This window comes from Falco peregrinus, chromosome 5 (assembly GCF_023634155.1).
Source record: "Falco peregrinus isolate bFalPer1 chromosome 5, bFalPer1.pri, whole genome shotgun sequence".
NCBI classification, from domain to species: Eukaryota; Metazoa; Chordata; class Aves; order Falconiformes; family Falconidae; genus Falco; species Falco peregrinus.
Genome location: NC_073725.1, coordinates 112,604,387 through 112,629,091, shown reverse-complemented (window position 1 = coordinate 112,629,091; position 24,705 = coordinate 112,604,387). Strand labels below are relative to the sequence as shown.

The 24,705-nt window shown below is 36.8% G+C and overlaps 1 protein-coding gene across 7 annotated transcripts in view; it reads left to right on the top strand.

Moving 5' to 3' along the window:
* The window catches only part of ATG7 (autophagy related 7), a 122,602-nt gene that overhangs the window by 23,615 nt on the left and 74,282 nt on the right, over positions 1 to 24,705 (top strand). For all 7 annotated transcript variants that reach the window (XR_008747351.1, XR_008747350.1, XR_008747349.1 and 4 more), the window contains exons 13-17: positions 424 to 618; positions 5,789 to 5,992; positions 6,243 to 6,358; positions 7,074 to 7,149; positions 10,452 to 10,532. Coding sequence is in view for 4 of the 7 variants with exons in the window: in XM_055804946.1 (XP_055660921.1) it covers positions 424 to 618; positions 5,789 to 5,992; positions 6,243 to 6,358; positions 7,074 to 7,149; positions 10,452 to 10,532 (672 nt within the window). In the remaining 3 variants the exon portion in view is untranslated. The remainder of the gene's footprint in view (positions 1 to 423; positions 619 to 5,788; positions 5,993 to 6,242; positions 6,359 to 7,073; positions 7,150 to 10,451; positions 10,533 to 24,705) is intronic.

Here is a 24,705-nt window from a genome sequence, read left to right as displayed (position 1 = left end):
TAACACCTGTTTTCTTGCTTTTGTAGTGATGTTTGTAACCTCTGGGACGAGGAGCAGTTCAGCCACCTACTTGTAGTGATTTCCCAGGCCTAATAAGACCTTCTGAGAGACTGAGCTTGTTAGTGCGGGCACCATGCCACCTGAACATGGTTGGTCTGCTCTCATGACCCAGACTAGTATGTTTGCATTGAGCTGCTCCGTTGTGGATAAATACAGCAGCTGAGCCTGCCAATCCCTCAGAAACATCAGCACTGTGCTTTAGTGCACAGCCCTGATACACAGAGAGATGTAAAGAACAAGTTGCCATTCTGCCAAACAGTAATTTAATTTGTACTCTACAGTTTTGTATTGAACTTAATGCTAATTCTATTCAGTTACAAAGTTCTCTTTTTAATATGTTGTTTTCTGTCTGTCTCCATCCAGAGCTCAGAAGGCTATAACATGAGCATCCCTATGCCAGGCCACCCCGTGAATTTTTCTGAAGTAACAATGGCACAGGCTCAGAAGGATGTGGCTAAACTTGAAGAGCTTATTGATGCTCATGATGTTGTTTTCCTACTAATGGACACTAGAGAGAGTCGATGGCTTCCTACTGTCATTGCAGCCAGCAAGAGGAAGGTATTGTACCATACTCTGCTAATATCCTTGCCAGTGTATTTCAGCTCTTGCATATCAACCAGTTATGTATACCTAAAAGAACTTGTTGGGAAATCGAAATATTTGACCTACGTGTTGTGATTGTGCAGGAATTTTTTTCTTGCGTTCTGTGGCCTCAAAGATTCTGTATAAGGCGGGAAAAGAGAATGTTGAAAAGAAGAAACAGAAACTTTTGTCATGGAATTATATAGGTTGAAAGAGACCTGTGGAGGTGATGTGGTCCAACTCCCTGTTCAAAATAGAGTCAACTTCCAGCATGTTGCTCAGGGTCTTGTCTAGTCAGTATCTTTTGAGTATCTCCAAGGGTACATATTTCATAGTAAGACTAAGAGAAATAATTTAATAATAACAGAATCATAGTAAGGAGGACTAAAGTCATTACAGTAATGATTGACTGATAGGGGATGTGAATTGTAGAAATTTGTCTGAAACCAAGTTTTCAAAATATGTCTCAAAAGTGAAAAATTAGAAAGTGAATTCTGCACTTTAAAAAGTATGCCAACACTTTTTTGGTTAAAAGTTAACTTTGCGTTTTTCCTCATTGTCTTATTGGAAAACATACCATTGTGCTGAGCCAATGCACCCAAACTCTGCCTATGACTCTTATTGAGGTAGTGTTGAATGCTTCAGCTGTTCCTGTAGCTTAAAAGTAATACCCTCATGCTACAGGCAAAGAAAAAGGGAGAGCTGCAGTACATGAAATTAAGATTATGAATTTTTATATTAAAAAAATGATATCTGAAACCTTATAGATTATGCTCTGTATACGAGAACAGTGAGACAATATGCGTAAATGCTTATATACTCAAAATGTCTTTTGTGGTCAGCATACAGTCCTGGTGATATGAACCAGACTGAGAAATAAAGCATAAGTTAACCAAATTTTTCCAGGAAGAATCAGAAAAGCATATGGGGAGAAGATTTTGAGCCTTTTTTCCTGTTCTACAAATCTTACTGAGGTTTAGATCTGAATGATAGAGACTTTAGTCTTGTGTGAATGTTGTTCTTGAAAACAGTGAGGCATTCAAACTTCCCCTGTGAAAGAGTATTCTAAATCACACAGGGTTCTGGAAGCAGCATCTTTCTCCAAATTAATGGTGTTGAAAATATGGTTTTGCTGAAGAATCCAATTATCCTGAACACTTACTTGCTATCATGACGTAGACTTCAGTAAAACAGTCTCAGGTCATCTTGATATTTCTTAATTGAAGAATTATACAGTTTCATGTTTGCTCAGTTAAAATAGCACAAAATCAGAAAATGCAAGTATTAAGCTTTTAACATGTCAGCTTAACCACAGTGCTCATCCTGTGCAGGTTGTGGTATAAATGTAATGATGTCCATAGCAATTTATTAAGTTGTGAACTTAACACGAAAGTAAAAGAAAACATACGTGTGTCACAGCTGAGTCAGTATTGTTATTCAATCTTTGATTTTTGTCTTTTCTAACTTGTGTGATTTTCCAGCTATGACAGTTCTAGTTTCCTAATAGTTGTTAGTTGTTTGTAGTTTCTTTTCTTTGTGTTTATATTATTATTTATTTTTTTTTAAAGGACAGTAGGAAGGAGAGAGAGAATGCAGATTTGTGGTATTTGCAACCTAGTTTTATCTTACAAATTCCAAGTATGTTCCCCTTTCTGAAGTTTATGTTCATCTGAACATAACTAAATTTCCTCTGCACCTGCTTTGCAAGCAGGTTTTTTCCAAGTCAAAAAATTACCTTTTTTTTTTTTTTGAAGCCAAGGTCTTAAATTATTTTCTTCCATTCTTTCCTTCTTTTAAAAAGATTTCTGATCCTGAGCAATAGGCTTGTATGTCTTTGTAGCTCAGATGAACTTCCCTTTGCTAGTGAACTATGCTGCCAGTGAAAATATCAGTGTGTCCCTTAGTGTGGACTTCAGTGAGGTATAACTTCAGGTGTAACTGAGTGTATGTACCTCCATAACTATCAGTTCCTACTTAATTCTACTGTTTTTTCTGCAGTTTGCAGCTGTGGTCTTTCAGCACTCTTTTAGCTGTTTAAAAACAGCACAGAACTGACAAAAAAAAGAGGAAGTTTGCAAAGCTGAATATTGAAACTGGAAAGTGCCAACCTGCTCTTTCATATGTATGAGGATTGGTAGTTGTAAGCATTATATGCAGTTTTATGTGCAGCCCCCCCCATCTGGTTCAGTCAGGATAGGGTTCTTCTAACAATTTTTAAAATTTTTGCTTAGTTAGCAGTCCCCCGCTGCATTTACCTTACAGTATTCAAATCGTACTTTGAGGGCAAATTTTATAATTTCTTTGTGACAGTTCTCTGCTACTTAGTGGCATAGTGTGTCTGACTGCATCTTGGTTACTTGATTTTCATAAGATCACTTGGATGTGAGAAGATGGATTTCCCTGTCACTGAACAAGCACAGCACTGAAATCTCAAAAAGTGCAATCTTGAAATGCTCATACCTGCTTTTCAGTGTACTTCAGGCTGATAAATATTTGATGAGAGCTCTGCTTCAAATGTGAATAAACATTACTGGGAGACAGCTCTGCGGAGAAGGACCTGGGAGTGCTGGTGGGCCAGTTGCCCACGAGCCAGCAGCATGCCCTTGGGGCCAAGGGGCCAGTGGGACGCAGGGGTGCGTGAGGAGGAGCGTGGCCAGCAGGGTGAGGAAGGGGATTCCCCCCCCCCCCCCCCCCCCCAGCTCTGCCCTGGGGAAGCTGCACCTGGAGTGCTGTGTGCATCCAGTGCTGGGCTCCCCAGTTCCAGAGAGACTGGGAACTACTGGAGAGGGGCCAGTGGAGGCTACAGAGACGATGAGGGGACCGGAGCATCTCCCTTCTGAGGAAAGGCCGAGAGAGCTGGGCCCGTTTATCCTGGAGAAGAGAAGGCTGAGGGGGGAGCTGACCCATGCCCACAGATACCTTAAGGGCGAGTGCCAAGGGGACGGGGCCAGGCTCTGCAGGGGTGCCCAGCGGCAGGCGAGGGGCAGCGGGCACAAACTGCAACACAGGCAGTTCCAGCTGAATGTGAGGAAAAATGTCTTTCCCTTGAGGGTGACAGAGCCCTGGGGCAGCTGCCCAGCGAGGCTGTGGGGTCTCCTGCTCTGGGGACATTCAAACCCGCCTGGACATGACCCTGTGCAGCCTGCTCTGGGTGAGCCAGCTTTAGCAGGGGGTGGGCTGGGTGCTCTCCAGGGGTCCCTTCCAACCCCGACCTGCCTGGGATTCTGTGAATTTGTATGACAGCTGCAAATCTGAGCACTGCTGCAGTTTGGACCCAAAGTTTCAAAACAGGCACACAGAAAATGAAAATATAGTGAGTGATAATCTCCTCATTCAAGTTCTCCTTATATAAGCGGTACATGAGTAGAAGTAAGAGTTGGTTTCCCCATGTAATCATTCAGTTGCCTTGATGATCTTTGGTACTCCTGCAGTCCTTCCTCTCAAAACAAGTACCTTAGACAAACACAAAACTCAAATGTTGAGTCTCAGTGTCAGATGTGAAATCCCTGTTTCTGCTGAACACTGGAACTTTTAAAATTTTACTACATTTTTTTTTAAATACATGCCAGAAGGTACGCTTTTCCGCAGTGTCTATAAAAAACAGATGGTTGGTTGGTTGGTTTTTATTATAAGTCAATCAGTTCAAATAGTTGCTGGACAGTAAACTGATGAGAGAGAAAGTTTATTGCAGTGGGAAGTGTTTAGCAGTATTATTAATTTCTGATAATACCTGCTGTGCCACGTTATTAATATTTTGCAATGGGAATACCATCTTTAGGCTTTACAGGCGGATGTAGTGAGAAGATGCAATCTCTTACTTGTTTGCTGTAGACCTGGCTGTGCTACCACAGATTCAGCAGCATAGTTCTACTTTAGGACTGAGGAAAGAGTAAACAAGGTTGAAAGTGAATATGCAGAAATTATTTGAAATACCGAGAATGATGAAGAAACTCACAAGCTTACTAGTTAAGATGGCTAATTCTTGACAACTTCCCTCAAAGTCCCTCTTTTAAATAATTCCTGGCTATAAGAATGAAAAATGACAAACTACTGTGCTGCAATTTCTATCTAAAATATTTGCATATCAAGCAGTATATCTTTCCTTGTATTTTACTGGCTGTAGTCATTATCGTATAATTGTTTTTGCTTTTTGCTATATCTAAATCATTGCCTGTAAGTTTAGTAAAATCTGCTAGTTTAAGTATTGGTTTTCTGATATTATCATCATAACATACACAGCTTCAGATTACTCTAAGCACTTGTCACAAACTGAAGAGAAAGGGGAAAATGATGACAGTGTAATTGTGTACCACAGCTGTTTGTGCTCCCCATGTGACTAAACAGATGCATATGAAGACCATAAGTAATCATTAATTGCTTTCCTCACTGAGCAGAATTTTTTTTGGATAACAGACTTGTTTCATTGCTTTGTCACACAGCAGTGTTTAATGAGTTGTATTTCAGACCACAGTGAACTGAAAAGACTACACAGAGAATTTCAAATTACACGAAATCTTGTTATTAATAGCCACTGTTGTACTAAAGTGGCACTTGGAATATTTTAGCACTTAGAGAATATGAATATACAGAATATGTAACAAACTTGAAAATAAATTCTGAGCTGGAACCAAATCAAGCTTTTCAATAATGATACTAATTATTGTATGAATAGTGGGCCAATTTGGATGCATGGATGTTAATTCATATCAGTGCACAGCAGCTTCAACTTTAGTGAGACACTGAATGTTAGTTGGTGTGAACCTAGTTTCAGATGTAAACTAACACAACACATTTATGGAGTTCCTGGTTTTTTTCTTTCATTACACAAAGCACACTTGCTGACCATTAGAGGGAGTTATTAATTTGTATCAAACTTCCCTGAAAGACACAGAAAAAGGTAATGGTTTGTGCATTTCTGAAACTGACTTTTTTGGTTTGCTTTTTATAAATGCTTGACAACTAGAATTTGCACCTATCAGAAAATCTGTTGTTTATGGCTAGGGGGATAGCTATGTAGTAAATAGGTCATTGGTCCATCTACAGCATGTGGGGTTTTTTTGACATTCAGAGTGAATAAAACCTTGAGGCCTTTTTTCCCCCTCCCCTTTTGGCTTGCTTAAAATCTGTTTTTCTTTGTTGTTCACAGTTGGTCATCAATGCTGCATTGGGATTTGACACATTTGTTGTTATGAGACATGGACTAAAGAAACCAAAACAGCAAGAATCTGATGATTCATGTTTCAACAATGCCTCTGGTTCTTCTGATCTGTTGGGATCCTCACTCTTTTCAAACATCCCCGGCTATAAACTGGGTTGCTACTTCTGCAATGATGTTGTGGCACCAGGGGATGTGAGTAGAACCTTATGCAAATGGTGGTTATATATCTTTTGTTGTGACTTGAATTTTTATTTCCTTTAAATGTTTTTTCTTAAAGGGATTTGTTTTATGTTGATATATAGAGGAATAAGAAATAGCTTATCTTTTATTTGGAAGATTAAAGAAATTATTTGCACAGAAGTAGAGATGTTTTGTGTAGTAAGGCAGCTAGTGACTTTTGAGTTCCTTTTTTTGTTTCCCTCAGAATTGTCTCTTTTTGTAGTCCACCAGGGATCGGACATTGGATCAGCAGTGCACAGTCAGTCGACCTGGATTAGCTATGGTAGCTGGAGCACTTGCAGTGGAATTAATGGTTTCTGTCTTACAGCATCCAGAAGGGTGAGTCATTTCTGGATTGGCTTTCAAAAGGTGTTCTCTGAGAAATAAAATTATATTAATTTTTTGGGGAGAAGGAGGAGGAAGTACACATTAAGGACAATTCTGTAGGTGTAATGTTGCCTGTAATGTCATGTCATGTATAGGTCATATCTACTATAATAGTGTAATTTAATAGTGTTTAAGAGAGAACTGGGTCATCAATTCTTTTTTTTTTTTTTTTTTTGTCTTGGAAATTGGCAGTCTCTCCTTCTGAGTTTAAAAGTAGAAAAGTACTGAGAATACTTCAAAAGCAGCAAGTATTCCTGTTAGTGGGTCTTGGCATTCCTTTGCTCAAGTGTATTTGATAATGAGTTATGATAACTACATATGCCACATGAAGGGCTTCAAGATAAGTATTGCAAAGTGGGCTTGATACAAAAATTATTCTGAAATTCTGCATCATGGAATTTAGGCTTGAGTTCTGTCTTTCAAAATCTGTGAAAGAAAAAGTGAGTTAGATGTTGGATGTGAGTATGTTACAAGTCTGAGACTGATTCTGAAAAAGAGTTTTTATATTCCCATGCTGAATCTTACTTACTATGAAACAGACTTTCCAGATAGGTTCCTTTCCAGATTCTGAACTGTAAGCTGTAACAAAATGTGTTGAAACTTACTGGAAATTTTGACTGTTGAGTATGTGGTCTTGTTCTAATTTTCCTTCTTGGATTTTTGGCAGTGGTTATGCTGTGGCTAGCAGTAGTGATGATAGAATGAATGAGCCACCTACTTCTCTTGGACTTGTTCCTCATCAGGTAAATAATTTGTGAGTAAATGCTTTTCTTTAAAAGCTGGGAACTGATATAAGGCAAACATCACAGACTTAACAAAGACATAGTATATGCTGATTCCATTCTCCAAAGGACTGACTCTCCATGTTTGTTAAAAATATAGGTATAAAAATAAAATAAAATCCATCACATGGGCTAAAGTAGTTGTGTTCCTGGCATTGTGTCTGTCTTACTAGTGGCCACACAATTCCTGTTACCTACTTAGCAGGAGTTTATTTGGAGCAGGCAGTACGTGAATAAGGCAACCTTTCTGCCTTTTCTGTTCCACATCAGAACTGACAATATGAGCATCTCAAAGTTACTTTTGTTCACTCTTTAAATCCCTTCTGAGTTTGAAAAAAAATTTAAATCCAGCCAACTCACAATTATTATAGTTCTCCAAAATAGTTGTTTATTTCTGGTGCAATACAGCAGTCCTTATTCTTCTACTCAACCCAAACTCTGGTTACAAATATGTTACTGTGTTTCAAATTGCTGGATAGACTTGGGTTTTTGTTGTATAGATAACAGTTCTTCAAAAACCTGCCTGCTGATCTTATCCTCGTAATCATATCCCCTGTGATTTTTATCACTGGCTATTAGAAGTATTTTGTGCCTTTTTCATTATGTTGCTATCTGAGTGACTCTGGATGCTTCCGTTGTATAAACAAATAAGTTATTTGTTTCTAAGTGGTATTTTTAGTTTCTATTGATATTAGGGGTTTTTGTGCTAAGAATGAATCTTGATTCAGAAAAGGATAAAGCTACTAGTATGTTTTCTTTGCAACATCCTGGTAATCACAAGGCCTGGTCTATACAACGTTATTCTGATTTTATTTTAATTTTATGTAGTAACCAGTGTTTAAACGTGGGTCATTTTATGCACTGGGGTTCTCCTGGGAGAACCCTGGGTTCTGCCTCTCCAGTTCTTTCTCAGGGGTCTCTCTCCCATACCCCTGAAGCTTTTCTGTCTGTTACTGTGGGCACAGCCAGCTGCAGGATTGGCAGGGAACATCCAGTTCTCGCTTGGCTTGTTCAGGTACCTTCAGTACCAGGCATTGTCCTTGCTGGTGCTCATAATCTCTTCCTCTGGAAGGTTCTTGACAGTTTCCAACTTTGGCACTAATTGGTAAGTTGGTAACTTCCTTAATGACTGACAGGTTCCTTTAACTAAGTTACTCCCTTATCGTGTGGGGTTATCTGTAGGTAAAATGGTAATGCTGTCATCAGCCAGGGCCAGCCTGGGCCAGCAGCTGCAGTGTATCCCAGGGAGGTTTTTGGATCTCTTGTGTCTCAAATAGGAAGGAAAAGCCAAATCTAAATCTCATGCATTTGATGATCCAGGTACTCCCTGCTGATTTGTCTTTGGAGAAGTTACTGCTTTCTAGTTGAAAAATGAATGTCATAATTTCCAGGTAGTTTTCTGTAATTATCAGAATGTTTCCTGAGATCATATGGGATGATAATATGAAAGATATTTTACTTATGCTAGGTCAGTTTATTTTGAAAAATAACTTCAGTAATTCTGACAGTTGAATCTTTGTGACTCTCACACATACAAAGTGACTTTGTTTCAAAATGGTGACTATGCTCCAGACCTCTGGGAAACAGATCTCTAATCTGAACATTCTCTTAACACCTAAAAAGCAATAGTGAAGAAGTTATATCCCACTCCTACCCCCCCTCAGCAAAAAGCTAGAAATTTTACATTTGTAGTAATTTTTTTTTTTTAGAATGTTTCCTAGTAAACTTTAGAAAGTTTACTGTGTCTACGGGAAAAATAATGATCTCACAGTTCATGTATTTCCTGATGATGTGAATGTTAACTGTCCAGTCAGTCCAGTCTGATTTGTTTTATACCCTTATATGTTTTTACTTGCGTTATTCTTCTGTTTTGGGCTGTGATTTGAGATATGATCCATTTCAAATATGGATTTTAATCAGAACACTTTTCATTGAATTATGACTTCTGTCAACCCTGTGTCTGTATTTACATTTACATTTAGTGACTATCATGAATGTCTTCACTTTTAGACATTCTAACACAAGTATAACTTTAGTAGTAGGTATAAAATGAAAATATACAATTTGTTTCAAATATTGTGACATCTGATCCTTTTACAAACTGCTGATCTCTCTTAGCAGTCACCCATATAATCAGCTCAGTGAGTGCAATATTGTCTCCAGGGGTCTAAAATTAACTGTTATTTTCTGATGTGTTTCTTTGTGTTGTTCTTTGTTCATTTGTTAGCCCACTTCTGTGGAAGAAGAAAATTAATTAATGCAGCAGTCCTTTTTATTAAGAGGGTATTCCTTTGTTGGGTAATAGATGTTGCACACTCATAGTCTTAGCCTGTCATAAATGAACTGAATTTATTTCCAGGAAGTGTCTTGGAGTTCCTAGGATAACATAAATACAAAGCAATGTGGTATCCGAAAGACTTGATTTTGTTTTCTTTCTTGTCCTGGGTGTGGGGTTTGTTTAAAAATTGCAGTATTTTTGTATTCTAACATTATGTATGGCTTGGTGTTTCTGCAGAAATACCTTAGTGTTAATACTGTTTAAATTGCTGCTGGCTTCCAAGGTTTATGCGGTTTCAACTGCATTAAATGTATGGAGTGCATATCGGAAGTATTTTCCATAATGGAATTAAATATTAATTCAGGCATTATTTTTTGTATTGGATAGCTGCTTAAATTATGTTCTTAGTGATGTCTTTTCATTGTAGTAGACCTGGAAAACCACAGAATAAAAAAAGATGATCAATGGTCCGAATAGTTTATAGCCCATATGATCAAACCCTGCTGCAAAGTGTTTTCAGTGCTGTGTTACCAGAAAAAATGGTCTGGAATTTTAAAATTATGTACCCATAGCACCATATTAAGAACATATTTTAGGAATGTGCGACAGGTAAGGTTTTGGCTTATATGTTATAGGGATGAGAAAAAAAATATTTAGCTGGTTATACCATGATGCTTTATTTTTGATCAAATTTTGCAATCAGAACAGTCAAACTCCAGGTGGTGCTGTGCCTCTATTTATGCTTAAATAGTGTTGCATTTAGATAGTTGTGCCATTATTTATATCTATAGATAGAAAACCAGCAATATATATTGAGTATAAATTATCTGCAGGTGTTACTGGGGGTCACTGTGTTGGAACAGTAATACCCTAGTTATAGAAGATCTTCATCTTTTTATTGAATGTATGTGTCCAGTTCATATTGAATTTTGGAGATGTTTTTCGTGATTGTAGAAATAGTGTTGTAATCTTTTTCATCTTCCAGATCCGTGGATTTTTATCAAGATTTGACAACGTTCTTCCAGTCAGCCTGGCATTTCATAAGTGCACAGCCTGTTCAACCAAAGTAAGTCTGAGTTTGTCTGTACTTTATCTAAATGTACAGAATGGTCTTGCTCTAGGTCAGTCTTGGGGTGCCGAGGACTGCTCTGTATTTGACATTTTCTCCTGCTTCTTTAGGGCTTGGAATCTGTGCTGTCACTTCAACTAAAGTTCTTTTCCCCTCATACCCTTCTTTTTTAGCTGTTTTCCGAATTTTTGTGGCTTCATGTGTTAGCATGCTGCCTCCATGCAAACATTCTATTTCGCTAAAGAAACCAAGCAGAGACTAGGGCCAACATATTTCTGAAAAGTTTATCGCATAAATACTGTCAGTATCTTTTAGCTTTGTAGGAAGGGAAAAAATTTGGCATTGTTTTTAGTTTTTTAAGAAATCATTTCCTATGTCCGATGAATAAATATATCTTTGTACTTTTCCTGAACTTAGTATTGTTACAAATACACAAAGTTGTCTAAATTTCTGTTTTATGATACAAAACAAACCTATAAAGAACACTTAAGGAAAAAAAATTACTTCCATAACATTTCTTTATGGAAAAGGCTGTTTCATTTTGATGCTAGCGTTGACAGTCCTGAGTCACCCAACAGATTTACAGCTGTTGCTTGGATCCGAGCTGTGTCTTGCCAGAACACTGGGGCAGCCCACTAATGTGTCTGTGTGAGGCCTCCTCTTCAGTCTTGGAACGTTTTCCTGTACCGTGGCCTTGAAGAGTTTTTTCTGGCAAGTTTTCTATGGCCATTTAGTGAGAGTTCAAGAAATTTTGACTGGGATATCTTGATATGAAGATTCGGAGGTTTTGACTCATGATTTTGACTGCTTGGGAGTGCCGTTAATTTGGTTCACTTTTATGTACCTTGAGACTTACTGCAAGAGGTTCTTCCTGCTTTTTTCATTGCTCTTGTCCTTTACTATCCAGCTATCAAAAACTTTTGAGGCACTATTGGTTTTTTGAGGACTTGCACAATTTCTTCTTCTACACTACTCCTTTTATTTTTCAAGGCTATCTGGGTACATTAGACAAGTTTTGAAGGACTATTGACGTCCATTTTCTTCTTTCAAAAGTTGAAGCACCAAACTTAAAACTGCTGTTATTTTTAGAAACAGATATCTACCCTCTTGAATAGCTGTAATCTCAGCAGTAGCTAAAACTTTATGATGGTGGAGGCTGAGAAGTTAAGCTGTTAGAATAAGTTCTTTCTTTTTTCTTCTTCTTTATTTTTTTTTTTTTTACTTCTTTTTATCTCCAATCCAGGACATACTGATATACAAAAACAATAAAAACATATATCAGTGTAGATAAATGCAGGTATCAACTTTTTGTTAGCAAATAATTTTCTTTTGGAGGTCATTTTAAGAGAGACCTGTTTTACATAAACAGACTTGATTTAATAAAAACTGACTTGGATTTTAGCAGCTGTGCTATTCCCAGAGAGATCACTTTTCATGTGGTTTGGGTATTAAATTACTTCTCTGCTGAAAAGGTTGCTTCATTGGTGCATGTATTTCCTTACAGTAGAAGCACAGCGTTTGTTTACTTTGCTAACTTTCTATTTATTAGCATAAGAGTATGTCACCCTCTATTATCTGGAAATCTGATGCTAATACTTTGAAATGACAAATCCAATTACAATTTAATTGTAGTCTGTAGGTTGGTTTGTTGGTTGTTTTTTTTTTTTTTTTAATGCAGCGATTTAGCATAATTTCATCCTGACCTATGTCAGATCTACTGTAGATTCAAACTTCTAGAACAGGAGAGAAGTGGCTTTTCTGATGTAGTTAAATTTGTTGGTACTTTATTAATTTTCTTCTTTTTTATGTCAACATTCTCTTTCTTGAGTTCTGTCACTTTGTAACTCTTAAAACATAAAACTAATGAATTGGGAGTTTTCAAAAGAATTCTAGTACATTCTTAAGCCTTCCAGTACAGCTGGATGACTTAGGAGAAGCCACTAGTGATCTACATGTTTAGAGATTAGATTCCATTTCATTTTGACCCACAGTCATGACTTCATTTCTCTGTTTTTGAAGCCAAAGATACCAGACGTCCAAGTAGCCAGCTATTCCTTACCCAGAATTGTCCTAAACAGGCTGCATGCCAGAGAAGCTTCCCGCAGGCAATTTGTTCAGGAATTTGGGGATGGTCACAGCAGGAAGCCAATCTATTTTTATTCTGGGCCAAATTTTCTTTGTGTGATTTCCCCCTCTGTCTTATTCTGGTTCCGTGCGAGCTGTGCTAGAATGGAAAGTATCCCCTTTCAGAGCTGGGTGGCACTGCGCTGCCCCTTGAGTGGTGCCAGAGGGGCCGTGGAAGCCCTTCTGGTGCACTTCTTCATATCAAACTGGTCCTGTTATGGGAAGGGAGAGTCCAAAGTCCAAATACAAAAATCTTTAGTATAGATATTTATTTGTAGTAACTGCTTCGCTTACAGAATGAGAATGTTAAGCTTATTAGTTCCTGTGCTAATTAAGCTCCCTGTTTATCCTGTTGGCAGCAAAATGGGGGTATTTTCTCATAATGTTATGGTGAGAAGCATTACAGTCCTATAGAAAAGTGAAGTGGTTCTGGTCCTGTACTACCCAATCCTTGCAAGTGACTGGCTAAAGCCTTGAAACATGAATGTTAAACGATGTCTCTTTCTTAATGCAAAACTGCCAGTGTTTATATTTTAATAAGGGTAATGAAAATTTTCTGTTGTTGCTCCTCCCTCTTCCTTGTGCGTCATGAAATGAGCCAGGAGACCTCATAGATTCAGTTTAATGTCAGAAAAGATTATTGCTGCTAACCAACTTGGATATACAGATGCCCCCTGTTTTCACATATAGCTCACAGATCTTATTTCCTCCAGAGTTCAGATTTATCATCCATGTGCTACAACGCTAGCTTATTTTCCTTAAATATATTTCTCTCCTTCCCCTGCTAAGGTTGTGCTGATGTGTAATTATGTCCACTATCAAATTTAAAAACAAACAAAAAACCAAAGCAGCATAAGTCTCCCTACTAATTTTCAAATTCCTTCTCAACTTTCTATTCAGTATGCTAAAAAATTGAGCTGCTCAACTCATAGTTTAACTACTCAGTTTTTTAACTACGGAATAATTTTATGACATACTTTGAAAGTTTTTTTCAATTTTATTGCATTTTGTGAAGGGGTGGACACTAGGATCAGGTACGGTATTCTGGGCACTATGTTACAATTTCTGTTTTCAGTCAAGATGGTTCCCTACCCTTGCAGATGTTTTCCCTTTTTAACATCCTAGGAATACATTAAACACTTCTGCTGTGGCATTTACTAAGTGCCTCTGTTGCGCAAGTTATTTATGAATGTTTCAGTTTTGAAATCTATCATCATGTAGACATAACAATGTTTTTATTGTTCTCATCTGCTAACTTCTTCACATGCATTCTTACTTTAAATGGTTCCAGTCAGTTATGACAGTAACCTGCACTATTCAGTAACCTACTGATCTTTTTCAGTTGAGATAATTTTAATTTTGATTGCCGCAAGACCTTTCATATTTGCCCTAGCTGCACTGAGAAAAGACTTTTGTATTTGCTTTCTCCCAGTAACACCATATTGTACAGTCTGTCAGTGAAACTCTTTTTTTTTATGCTATAAATTTCTCAGTTAAGTATTGTGTTGGTCTTAAATAGAGATGTATAAGTCAGGGGAGAAACAAAGCCTTGGTCTTTCCTGCACTAAAAAAAGCTAACTCTTGCATAGCTTGCAGAAATAATGGAGGAAATGGAGAGAAATGTTTGTCCTTCAGGAATGAACACTGCAAAAAATCAAAATGATGTTTTAAAAAAGTTATTTCTGTAGCTGTGCTGTAATATTAACTCTATGTAACTGAGTCCATTTATAACTTTCCTTATTTCCTGAATTTACATATGTTAACATTTGACACTTCTGTGTACAGTGGAGCCTCTGTATTAATATTGGATAGATTTCATTCAGACTTAAAGAATGCATCATTAATATACCTAGGCATATTTTCAGCATACTGAGTTAAATGTAACGCTTTTCTTACTCTTAAGGTGGTATAGAAATGTGCTTTATGATAAGTGACTTACAGAAATTAATCACTTTAGGCTTTGTTCTTTGAAAAAATGTCCTTTTAACACTGGGGGGAGCGGGAGGCAGGATTATCTTGCCCATAACTTTTGAAATCTTGGCAGTCTTTACATCTCGGGATAAATTTTAAATTCCATGAGAGAACTGAAATAATGTGTATTTTCAAAATTAGTCACGGTGAGGATGGTTTTACTGCTGGTTGCCTGAAAGATGTGCATTCTTGAAAATAATGCCTGGTCTTACTATTTGAAAAATACTGAATTTTATAATATACAATGTACAACAAAATATAATGTAGATTATCTCAAGTAAAAGGATACTAACAGAAAGAAGCTGTGATGTATACTAAGAATGCTACATCACACACTAAGAAATTATGACCATGGTAATGCAACAATTATGATGGAATTTTGTTCCCTTAGAGGAGGGCAAATGTGATCAAGAACCCCATAAATCTTAAAATAACTTTAATTTTTAACTTTAAACATTACCCTGTTTTGTGAACAGGGGAAAGGGTGTGGAATCAGTGATATGTTCAGTTTTGTGCGTTGGAGAAGGTCAGGAGGTGTCTGTACAGACAGGATGGATGATAATTGAAAAATGGAACTTAAAAACACACCACCACTGAAATCTAGTAAGGTGGGAGAGAGCTCATTATCTGTGTCCTACATCTGCACAAAAATACATGTTAATGAAGTGTGTGTAGTTCAGTGGAGACTTTAGTCCATCATGACTGGAAACATCATAGCTAATCCTGCTTGAAGGCAGTCGTGCCAAGTAAACTGCCATGCACAAAACAGCTCCACAGTAAAGGTTGTAAATGGAAGGAACACAGAGGAAGATAGAATGTGTTTTCATGTTCAATCCTAAATCATGCCGTTTTCCAAAATTCAGAAAGCAGCTTGACATTCCCATGCATTAGCACTGTTACGTTGTAAGAGTTCAGAGTTGTGGGATGGGGGTTTTTTGAAGTTTATTAGGTAACATAGGTTGTTGCACCAAACAGCCTCCCAACGTCAACAGAAGAGAGGATGTAGAAAAAAGAAACAAAACTGGATTCTTCTGGTATGGAAGAGAAGTATGGTTGTTTAAAAATTCAGTCAGATCACAAGAAGGATAATGTTTACTTGTCCTCTTCTCTCCTGCCCCAGACACGATGATGGTAGAAATATTTAATGAACAATTGCTCTTAGCCATTTTATTGTGTCTTCATTTCAACTTTTAACATATCTGTGAAATTGCTTCTTAATCAATTTATTGTTCTTTTGTTATCTTCAATTAAGATAAATGTTGCAAGTACAAAGGAATTCAGAAGCCTTTTTTTTGTATTTTTTTTCTTTTTGAGTCTTATTCTGTGTTGTAGTTGAAGGTAGAGCAGGGACTAATTTCTTGCTGTTATTAATTACTGTTTCACTTAAGGAGAAGAAACTAGTGTGCATCTCCACAGCAAATTGGTAAGAGATTGTTCCATTTTAGCTTATGTTGTTAATGTATTTATCTGTATTAAGAATTGACATGGTTTATAAAAAGTTAAAGATCAGTTTGTGTCTTGAGGTTGACCGCCCACCCAAATATTTTCACGTGGGTGAGGATTTGAGTTCAGTGCTCTGAGAGGAGGATGCATTTTCAAAACTTCTGACATCAGGATAAGTAAATCTTAGCAAGCTAGCAGCTCTATGTGCAGTGTTAAAAATGTTTGTTTTCAATGTGCATGTTTGCAACTGTATTTAAATGCTGAAAAGTGGAGGTTTGTGCCTTTCGCATTTTGCTGATCAAAACCAGTTTTTATTATCCAGCCCCTATTCCAAGATAATTGTGTTTATTCTAGCCAATCCATTTGTCTTCACCATGTAAGACTACTTCTTCCTTCGTGGCAGATGCAACCATTAGATATGGTAGGGGGGTTAAGTACAACTTGGTGCAGGAAATGTATTTAAATAACAAAGTAAAACAACATTCCTCCCCAGATCATTATGGTTTGGGGTCTTGTCTTCATGGCACAAGGGAGCAGATAGCTAAGGCTTACTGCAGTGTTTTTAGGAGCCATTCTTCAGTATCGTGTCCTTTGCAATCAGAGTTTTGAACTCTGCTGATTAAATGATTAAGAAAGTGTCTGGAGAGGGAGAAAAAAAGCACAGAGAACATACAACTTTCTGAAACTTCTTTTATTTCCTCTTCCTTTTGCTCCAGAAAATCAGGAATTCTGTTGTTACTACTTCTGGTTTGGGAATAGTAAAGTTGCTTGATTAAGAATCCCTTTCTAGTAGTAAGTAACACACTTTTGCCCTTCAGAGAAGAAAACAAATTATTTTTTAGAGAATACTTCTTTTATTTAGTGAATTTATTAAGTGTTTCCTGATGTTTAAGTGAAAAAGCATGTCCATTTATGCTGGTGTGGCAGTGTACCATGTTAGATGGTAGTGTCAAAGCTATGTTGCAGAGAATCCCAGAACTTGGTCCAAGAAGCAGCTGGTGTGACTGACTGGTCCATGGTATTGACTAGTTTACTTGTCTTCAAGTTAAATAGCATTAAAAGAAGTAAATGTGTTCCAGTAATTGTTCGGTGATCTTAAATGGATGTAAGATATTATTCTAAGCAGTTGTAAGCGGGAGAGTTTATGGGTTTTGGAGTGTAAATATATTCCATAATATACTATAAATAGAAATCTGTATCATCTAAATTAAAAGAAAAATAATCAGAATTGATTGAAGCCTTGAAGTGAAAATATTAATGTAATTTCTACCCCATGAATAAAATGAATTTTCCCATTTCCCACTTTAAAATATTGTTTTTTAAGGAGAGGATAAACCCCGCCATTGTTAAAAGTAATTGATTCATATTTCTGACAGGTTTTATTTCTGTTGCATTTAAATTAAATTCAATGGGTCTTAGAGGTTTTGGGGGGTTGTTTTTTTCAGTATTTATTCTTCCTCCATTTCAATTACACTTAAACTGCAATTAGGACAAAGTAAAGGACTATCAATCAGTAGGAAAGAGATAGTATCACCACAGTTTTCTGGTATTGACATGTGCAATATCTAACTGTCTAGAATACCATTTTTATTTATTTATTCTAATGGCAACTTAATGCTGTCTTGTCAGAGCTCTGTGAAGCTGGTACAGAATTCCTTTTGTCTCAGAAAAAACAAAACTAAAATACTTTGACTTAAAATATATACTTGCTGACAGACTGTCGTATAAGAATTGCAAAAACAAAGTTGAAGAATACTGAACTGGGTAAAGACTAAGAGTATACAATGTGTAGAGATGGTATGGTGGTGATGTGCATCCTACAATTGCTGAATGTAGAAACAGTTCAAACCTAATTCTGTAGGTGTCTCGCTGGAACTCAAAAGATCAGTTGTTCGTTTTGCTGGACAGAAGTAATTTGTAATTGTTCTTTTTACTTCCATAAGGTATTTGCATACTTGCAACCTAGTGCCTACTAAACTCTTATTTATTGTTCAGTTATTCCAAGGGCTGAGTGCATATTCATCAACAAAAGTCATGAAGCACACTGTGTCTATATTGTCTTTTATGCCTAGATTTTTTATTGGTAAGCTGAGGAGTCGCTTTAAGTAAAAAAAGAAGCCCACATGTTCCTAGCTGGAACACATATGATTCTTTAATACGACTGTTTAAAAAGTCATTTAATATGTTGACATGTGTTCATATCAGTTACGTGCAAAGAATGCTAATTGTCAAGTGTTAGAGTGTATGTAAGAAGAATTTGAACTAATTTAAAAAATGGGCAGGGTTACATAAAGGTTCAGGTCTAAATCACATAAATGAAAAATATCAGGCATACCAGGTTATGGTCCAAAGCACTCTTTTGCACTGATAATTTTGATAGACAAGTATTTCAAATTTATACAGTGCAGCACTGTGTGCATGTGACAGTTTTGGCCATAATTCTACCTCTACATATTAAAAAGTAGTGCCAACATGCAGCAGTGAGAGAATGGAACTAAACCATGTTTCACTCTTCTGTGGTCTGGTCTTGTAGCAGTTGTCTCATGGAATTGGGTTATGATGTGAGAGTCTGATTATTTTCTCCCTAATCTTTCTTGCTTTATTATAAACTCATATTGAAATTATGATAAAATTTTAGATTGTAATATTTAATGATGTATAGTTTGGTTGTATTTGATTTATATTTTTAATCTTAGGAGATTAAAGGGATGTGTATTACATCTTTCCCGAGATACTTCTTTAGTATCGTCCAGTTTTTACTATTTTAGTTTTTTCTTGATGCTTGTCTGCAGTCTTCTCATTGCAGTCTTTGAGGGGAGTCTGCATACATTTATACTGGTTTTCTTTTGTTAAACTTAACAAGTCATCAGCCATACTTTACTGGACGGCTGTTCTTTTGTTTGCAAATGGCCATGCAGACATTTTTGAACAGTTTAAGTTAACTTTTATTCAATTTTTCGACATTTTTACAGGGTTGCCTAATGTGTGTCTTTGCAGAAATGCTTCTGTTTTCTTTGAAATTGGAAAGAAGTGAAGGAAATTGAATTTAAGAAGACAGTAAAATGACTGAAACTGATTAAATCCAACATATATGTGTGATTTTGGTGAAAATGTTGTTGTTCCTCCAGTGCTGTTTTGCACATCCAAGTAATAAAATCCTCTGCTCTGAAATAGTCTACAAACATGGATTTTGGGGCTAGAGGTTTGGATTTAGGAACTCCTGAGCAGCTGCAATTTCTGCTTAAGGTAGCAATAGTTTTGCGTGCTTAGTGTGTGACAGGTCATGCCTTGTTGTTGAACTGCTGATGGCAAGGGAGAGCTAGATGGAATAAATTACTTCATATGCAATACTCAGTCATTACTGACTTTTTTGTTTGTCAACCCATCAAAGATGGACCACTCCAGGCTTTATAGAATCAAATTGTACCTCCAGCCAGAACAGTACTCAGCGTAAGACAGTTGCTTTTCTGTGGGAAGAATCATTTTCTTAGACATTTGGGGGAGTGATCTTGCTTCACTCCCGGCGTTAGGGATTGTCTGCAGAAAATGGATGCTGTTTCTGGACTGTTTCTTCAAGGCAAAGGCGAGGATTGTGCTATAAAAGCCTGTCCCTGTGTGTGGGTAACAGGTTATCCAGGCACAACTCGTCAATAACCTCAGATGGGACTGGGGAAAAAGAAGAGCTTTCTGCAGTTGCTGTACAATAGGTAGTGACTAATGCCAGTATGAACTGGAGCCAAAAATGTTGTAATTGCTGATGAGCTAATCAGCATAAATTTTGGACAGGAAGCAGAACGGGGATAAATAAAGTTGTAAATATCCATCCAGTGTAAAATGTGGCACGAGCAAGAGATGGCTGTTAGGTGACTGAAGGATATACCCATGTTTTAAAAAAGGTCAGGACAAATGATCTAATGATATTGCCTACTTGAAAACTCTTTTGTTCCTCTATTCTCATTCTCTAAAGTGGAGATGTTTATTTTCTTCTACTCTCCTTCTCTCCTTCTCCCTTTCTTTCTTTTCACTTCTGTTTACTAGTGCTTCCAGGCAGGGAATGACTTAAACTTGTATGCTGTCCGATAGAAGGTCCTTATAGTGACTGGAATCCCAAGATGGTATTATGTTTAAAAGAATTTGTGCAAAATATTTTAGAAAGTAGCTAAAATAAAAATCCTGTAGGTTTTTTCTGTATTATTAGTCTTATCAATTTGTATCAGGAAAAATGGTTGCTGCATATAAAACACAGCAAAGTTATTTCAGAAAAGCTCAGAATGCATGCGATTCCCGAGAACTTAAGTTGACAAGACTGTGCTTAAACTGACATCTCTTAAATTTCTAAGACCTCTACTTCTCTCCTTTTCATTATTCAAAAGAAGCAACAAGGAATCCCAAGCTAAAAAAATCTTGTTGAGACCTTTCAGGGCCTATTTTTCAGTAAGTTAATACTCCGTTTTCTGTCTGTTGCAATTCAAAATCATAGTAGGTGATAGCAACAGACAAAACACAATTGTATCACTGTGTTCCTAAATTAAAACAACAATCTCTTTCTTAAATGAGTTGTCAGTGTTTTGTACTGTATTAGTTAACATTTTATACTGATTTGCTTTCATTTTTAATACTGATTATGGGAAGGTAAAGAGAAAATTGTGTATGCGGAGGGTGTTTTAATTATTTGGACATGAGCCAAAAAATGCCATTGCCTTGTGGTTTATAACTTTCCAATATTTCCAGAATAGCCTTCTTCAGCATGCACCTGGAATACAGCCTTCTTCAGAACTTTGTTTTATAATCTTGTACTTAAAGCTTAATTGTGTGTGAACACACGAGTGTGTATGACCATTCATACACACATTTTAGGTAATACTTGAAGTATTATCAAAATGTGAAGTGTCTTAAGAGTCATATTTGTGGTCATGTAACGGTGTCAGTCTTTTCCTGTATCCTGAGTAGAGTCCCTGAACAATAATTACGTGATCTTCAGAAAAGTTCTGGGTTTTTTGCATTTTTTTCATAGATGTATTATAGTATCACCTTATTAGGCTTTTCTTTACAATTTAGGACCAAATGGCAATAAAAATTCAGAACTTCATGAAAAGGCAAGAGTCTAGGAGCTGAGGGTTTTTAAAGAAAACCAGAATTACAGGTCTCATGATAAAATTTCGAACATCAGCAGTGCTGCCCGTGCAACTGTTTAGAACCAAGATCCCGATGGCTCATGTGCCTCATCTTAGTCTCTTCTCACTTAGGAGCATTCTCCACAGCATTGTAGTCTTTCACTAAACTTCCTGATCTAATAGCAGACACGCTGAGCTTTGAAGAGTTTAATTGGCAACACTTTTACATGTCTTCCTTATTTTCCAAGCAGGTGTTGAAACTGAAATGTCTCTTCAGCATGCTAACACTCACAGTAGTTTTCTATTAATTCTGCATTGCCTGTGATAAATGGGTAGGTAGCAGTGTGCAAAATATCTCTAGGCATGTAAAATTTCTAAATAGAACATTGAATTTTGTGATTTTTCTGGGTCTGAAATGTTTAGTGAAGTATCTGTGCCCTTTGGGGGGAGGCAGAACAGGGAGGGGAAATGTGCTGTCTTTTTTGAAGCTTTTTGGAAAGTGTTTAAAGCCAGGAAGAGTGTCAAACACAGCACCCATATTGCTTTGGAGGAAGGCTACCCATAGATCTTATTTAGTGTAAACAATAAATCTGGTAGCATTAATTTCTTACTGTATTTTTCCTGGAAAGTCAGTAACACAGTTTCAAGCTCTACAGATGCTAACTACTTGGAAAACAAAAAAGCCAAAACAAATGTAAATTCTGGTAAAAAGTTTAAAAATTATGTGACAGAAATGAGGCATAAAACGTGAGCCAATTTTACATCAGTGGTCAGGTTCTTGGGATTAGGAGTTTGTTTTTTTGTATTTTTACTTAACCAGTTATTAAGTTTTATGCTATACAGCGATCCTGGAGCCAGATTCTCTTTTTGAATGTCTTTCTACCCAGCAATTGAGACTTCTTTGTGAAGAATGCTGTTAAAAAGAATATAACACTAAGGCTGCACATCTGTTTCTCATTTCAAAACAAGTTCTTTTACTCTAAGCCTCTATTTTTTTCCTCCTACCATGAAATTCTTTTTTTTCCCTCAGTAAACAGACAAGAATAAAAAAAAATGGCTAATAAAATGGGTTACTCTGTATCATTTACACAAAAGGCTTTAGCAGTATGTTAATTTGTCCCTGTTGTAATAATGTGCATCCACAGATTCATTTGTTCTATTAAAATGCCATCATGTGAAAAGACAGTTGTAGCTCTGGCTCTGTAAAATGGAGACTGGAACCAAGGTTATAGTGTCAACCTGAGAGGAGATTTACATGTGTCAGAAAAGAGTGTGCTTTTAAAATGTGGATTCTCTTGACAGTATTTGTAACAGACATGAAATGCAGAAGGCATGCTACTTTCTAGTTCTCTTCCTAAGCTCTGAAAAGTGACCTGCAAGTGAGAAAAAATAGAGTTCCCTGATAAATCTGTGTTGCTCCAACTTGCCTTGCTAGGCAGAAGAATTATGTCCTTTTGGTTCTTTTTGTTGCTGGTTTGCAGTTTTTTCTACTTGAGAAAATTAGTTGCTACATAGTGACATGTCACTGAATGACTGGATAATGACACATTTATTCCCAGAAAAAGTTAATGCGGGATTTTTTTACGTCTGCAGTCAGATAGTAACTAATCTGAGATCAATAATAATAAAAATGATAACATCTCTCAAGTATTTTCCTCCTGTAAAGCTGTTATTCAGAACGATCACGTTGGTACCAAGTGTGGTGTTAGCAGCAAAGAGAATTGTTAAGAACTGAAAAAGCAACCTTATGCCAGCTGTGGGCCTTTAGACTGTGCTGGACATGATTAAATAGGAGAAAATTTCCTTTCCACACAGCAACAAATTGGGCATTTATTAAATCTGGAAACATTTTTAAAAATTATTTTGTGGCTATTTGATGTCTAGACTGGCTTTATTCCTGATGACCTGCAGAGTATTCCTGTGTGGTCTCCTGGCATAGGAATTTGAGATGAGTTTTATTGTATTTCATTCTTTTTTTCTTTTTCAGGTATGTTCAGTGGTTGCTGAACACATAGATGCCACATGACATTTATCAGAGGACTGCTGTTACTGAATTTGTGTAGTGAAGGTTAGATGTGGGCAAGTTAATAGTGTTTATCCCTTTTGTGGTGTTTATTATAAAGTTTTAATCATTGGAATTGGGAAATAAAGCCCCTGAAGGTAACACAATGTTCTTTCAATTGCTGCCTGTATGAAGAGGGTTTCATTACGGTGTATGCCTTCTTTAATGGTGCTACCGCTGCTCAGGTAGCAAACTGAATGGTGCTGCCAGGTCATTCTTTGGCTCCCTGATATGTTGTTCTCTGGGCCATGTGGTTGGAATTTCTGTTTTAAAACTTATTAACAGATACTTCTATTCATCACACTGTTCCCATTATAAAAAGCGAGGCATTATAATCAGTACACTTTTTGATAAAGTTTTTCAGGCTTCTGCAGGTCCTAATGCAAGAAAAATACTCTGTACTGGTGTACTTTAGGTTTAGTTTCTTATGATACTGTGTCTATAGTTAGATTTGTTACCCTAACCTAACTTTGCCATTCTAGCACTGTAGAAAGTCTAGCAGTGTAACATGATGGAGTTTCTACAGGGGGAAAATAATTTTAAATCTTTCCATAACAATAGCAGATTTGCTCATATTATGTGTATAATTTCTACCCAACTTAAAAAAAAAAAAAAAGCAGCAGCTACAGTTCACTAGATAAATAATATAACTTCAAGTCTTGGTTCTGTGATCTTATATTATTAATATTTATATTTGAAAAGACACTTAATGGGACACTTCCTAGTCTTTTCCATGTTAATTACAATACAAAGGGCACTTGGATTTAATAAAAATTCTTCCAGGTGATTCATCCAAAACTCATGCTAGACATTGTGGATGTCGGTGTAGTCATGAAGTCTGTGTTGTGTGAGTGCATGAGGGTTCGTTTATAGCTGTGGCAGGGCACAGAGGAAGGGTAAGTACATCCTTGAGATAAACCAGGGCAGTTTATACACAGCATACTTCAGGTACAAGTAAGTAATATACTTACTGAGGAAGTAATACCTGGAAATTTTCACTTCAGGCTTGAGTCACAGTTCTCTGGAAATGAGGATCAAGGCATAGTTGGCTGAGTAAGAAAATCAACCAGATTTAAAGGCTATTTGATAGACTTGTATATAGTAAGGCTATACTCCATTCCCTGCTGTGATCATAATATTTGTGTATCCCAAGGTAGTATACCTCTTTCAGCAGTTTTTACCTTTGGGAAGAGTCCAAGTTCCCTTATTATTGTCCCTGCATTTATTTTATATGCTGTAATATTTTAGAACAAGGCTATGGTGTATAGGCTGTATGTTGTTTCAACATACCATGAACTATAATCTGGCCTACATCACTAAAAGGATGTCTCATAAGCTCTGTATTGTTGTTCCAACAAATTAAAGCAATAGTAACATATTCGATAATGCTCGTAGCTTTGAGGATTATATGCAGGCAGGTTGAATGTAATCCAAGTTTATAATCTGATGGCTGTAG